The following is a 3,435-nucleotide window of genomic DNA, read 5'->3' as shown; positions in this document are numbered from 1 at the left end:
AAGTTTATCATTCTTTATAGCTGAGTAGTACTCCATTATATAAAAGTACCACATCTTTTTCAACCATTCCACATGTGACAGGCATTTTGGTTGTTTCCAAGATTTGGCTGTCACAAATTGTGCTGCTATAAACATAGGTACGCATATATCACTATGATATGACGCTTTCAGTTCCTCCGGGAAAATTCCCAGTAGCAGGCTTGAATGGAATATCCAGTCCTAGTTTTCTAAGGAGTCTCCACACTGATTTCCATAATGGTTGCACCAGTGAGATGGTATCTCAATGTTGTTTTAATTTGCATTTCTCGTATGACCAGTGAAAGGTGGAGCTTTTTTCATGTATTTATTTGCCTCTTATATTTCTTCCTCTGAGAAGTATGTATTAATCTCAAATGTCTATTTTTGGATTAGGTCTTTAAATTTTGGGGCCCAATGATTTTTAGTTCTTTATAAGTTCTAGAAAGAAGATCTTTGTCTGAGTGATTATTGGTTAAGATTTTTTCCAAATTTGTGGGTTCTTTTCACTTTTGGTGATTTCTTTTGATGTACAAAAACGTCTCAGTAAGACGTGGTCTCAGTTGTTAATTCTTTCAAGTATTTGCCTGAACTTTGATTTTTGTTCATGAAATGTTTGCCTATCTCTATGTCTTCAAGATTTCCACCTACTTTCTCTTCCAGTAGATTTAGAGTTTCTGTTTTAATGTCTAGATCTTTAAAACATTTTGACTTTAGTTTATTTCATGGCAGTAGACCCAAGTCTAGATTTAGTTTTCAGCATGTAGAGAGCCAGTTTTTCCAGCACCATTTGTTAAAGAGGCTATCTTTCTTCCAGTGAAAATGTTTGGCCCCTTTGTCAAAGATAAGGTGGCTGAGTGTGTTTGTAGATGCTTGTGCAACTTCTACTCTATTCCACTGATCCTTGGGTCTATTTTTTTTTTTTTTGCCAATACCATTCTGATTTTATCACAGTAGCTTTGTAGTACAATTTCAAGTCAGGGATTGTAATGCCTTTTGCCTTGTCTTTGTTGCCCAGTCTTGTCTGTGCTATTCTTTATACTGTTTTTATTAAGGCTCAGCCTTAATTTTCAACAAGGTCTATAAAAGTTAAAGATGTCATTAAAAGAGGTTATGAAATGATTGTTAGGTTAAAAACTCAGGAGAAACAATATAAATTACATAGCTATTTGCAAACGTACATTAAAACCCTTAGGCTTTTAAATAGTGCTTCTACTTAATAAAGCAATTAATGTCCAATGTGGAGAGCACAATCTCATGTGTAGAATTTCACTGAGATTTAGGAAGAGATTATTTAAACAGAGTTTTAACAGGAAAGGAGGGAAAGCTGGGCATAATGGTACATGCCTGCAATCCTAGGACTCAGGAGGATGAGTGAGGCAGGAAGATTGCTGTGAGTTTGAGGCCAGTCTTGCACAGTGATTTCAAGGTCAGCCTGTACTATATAGTGAGACAGTTTCTCAAGAAAGAAACCAGTCAACCAACCCAGTACTCACCCTGCCCCCCCAAAAAATAAAAGAGAAAGAAAAAGAAATGGAGATGCTGAGCTAAGATGAAAGCTACTTTCAAATAAATATTTTTTGATTCTAGTTCCAGAATGACTGATTCTGGCAGACTAATTATTAACTTGCACTAGTGTCAGAATTTCTTGATGATGTTAATACTAAATAGGAATAGGAAGCAAAGTGATATTAATATTTGGTTTTTTTTGAGTGTGGAATTTTTGTTCAGAAAGACACAGACTTCATAGTGTGATAAGCCATGAAACACTTTTGTTCACTTTGGATTTAAGCTGGAACTCAATTACTTAAAAGGTACATATAATCTATTATAAAACAGAAAATATAATTTGGTCAGGAGATATATTGGAAAAGTCCTCAAATTATTACTCAAAAAAATCAGTAGAAAAATAAACTCAATTGAAAGTGTCTAGAAGGGGGAAAAAATTGCAGAGAACTAAATTTTACATACAGCAGCCAATCAACACCAACTGAGGTGTAATACAACCAACAAATGAAAACGTAAGACAAAATGTTCTAGCCAGAGAAATACATCACCATGGCTGGCGCTTGGGGCAGAGTACTTGGCGCTGGACTTTCGTATGATGTTCTCATGGATCTGGGCCCACTCACTCTCATTGTTGCACCTGCAATAGAAGGACAGGGTTTAAGGTTCCCAAATATTTTAAGTATTTGGTTTGATGTTTCAGTGTGTAACAATGTTTGAAGATAGAAGACTTCTTAGCTTTTCTAAAGAAATGAGTGAATATTTATGTATTTTATTAAGTTAAATAAGGCTCTTTTTCTGTTCAGTATAGAAGTTTTACCTTTTGGAAAGGTAAAAATGCTACATTAATCAATCATTTCTCTATGTATCTGTCTGTCGCTCTTACACACAAACAAACATAGGAATTGAACTCAAGTTTTCATGAATTCTAAGCGCATGGTTTAATACTAAGTTATCTGAGGCTGGGGAGATAGTTTGGTGGCATAAGTGCCTGCCTGACAAGTGCTTTTTCCCATATTCGATCCCAGTACCACAGTGAGTTGTGCTGGCCCTGGAACTGGGCTTGATGGGGCATGCCTACAATCCCAGCACTAGCAAGGCTGAGACAGACGGATCAGTATGAGTCCAAACTGCGTAGTGAGACCCTGTATCAAAAAGAAAAAGAAATACTAAGCTATCACCACATTCCATAAAATATTTTTTGAAGTGGTAAAATATCTTACTCTCTGATGTAGCACTCTCCTATGTGAGAAGTGCTTTCCTTTTCTAGGGTCTCATTACACATGCATGTACACACACACACACACACACACACACACACACATACACACACACACAAAGTTCCTGACAGAAAAATAGTTCCTCTCAATCTGCTGCTTATACATTGCCACATTTGCTATATATTGTCATCTGTCATTATACTGACTCTTGATGAAAGTCCTGCTGAGTCAGACGATGTGGACAACCTTTACTCATAACTATTTTCAATCAAACTGAGACACGAAAAGCTTGGGAGAATAGCAGTGGGTGTGATTCACTATGAATTCTATGTTCAAGAGAAAAGGAACCTTAGCAGGTAAAACTGGATGTCTAAATATACAAGAATAAAATGTCCTCTATGGACTTACAGATCTTTTATTTATCTATTTTTTACTAATTTTAATGAGAAAGAAATCACAATGAGATAGTTTCAAAACAGGTTAGTAGGACAGTTACAATAATTAATACATTGCATATTGTTGTTTTCATAGTAGATATTCAGAGGACAAGATGCAGACATGATATATTGTCTAAACACTATTAGAACAAATCTTCCTTCTCATTGAACAAAGAGAAAGTAGTATATCTATCCTAACTATTTTGAACACACACACAGAGAGAGAGAGAGAGAGAGAGAGAGAGAGAGAGAGAGAG

At 35.7% G+C, this 3,435-nt stretch overlaps 1 protein-coding gene across 1 annotated transcript in view; it reads right to left on the bottom strand.

The window, feature by feature from the left end:
• Positions 1-3,435, bottom strand: part of Dock3 (dedicator of cytokinesis 3) — an 825,219-nt gene that overhangs the window by 261,510 nt on the left and 560,274 nt on the right. The window contains exon 13 of the mRNA XM_023706273.1: positions 2,073-2,161. Within this exon, the coding sequence (XP_023562041.1) occupies positions 2,073-2,161 (89 nt within the window). The remainder of the gene's footprint in view (positions 1-2,072; positions 2,162-3,435) is intronic.

This window comes from Octodon degus, unplaced genomic scaffold (assembly GCF_000260255.1).
Source record: "Octodon degus isolate 3935 unplaced genomic scaffold, OctDeg1.0 scaffold00008, whole genome shotgun sequence".
NCBI lineage: Eukaryota > Metazoa > Chordata > Mammalia > Rodentia > Octodontidae > Octodon > Octodon degus.
The sequence above is the reverse complement of the archived record's forward strand: the minus strand, read 5'-3'. Positions and strand labels throughout refer to the sequence as shown.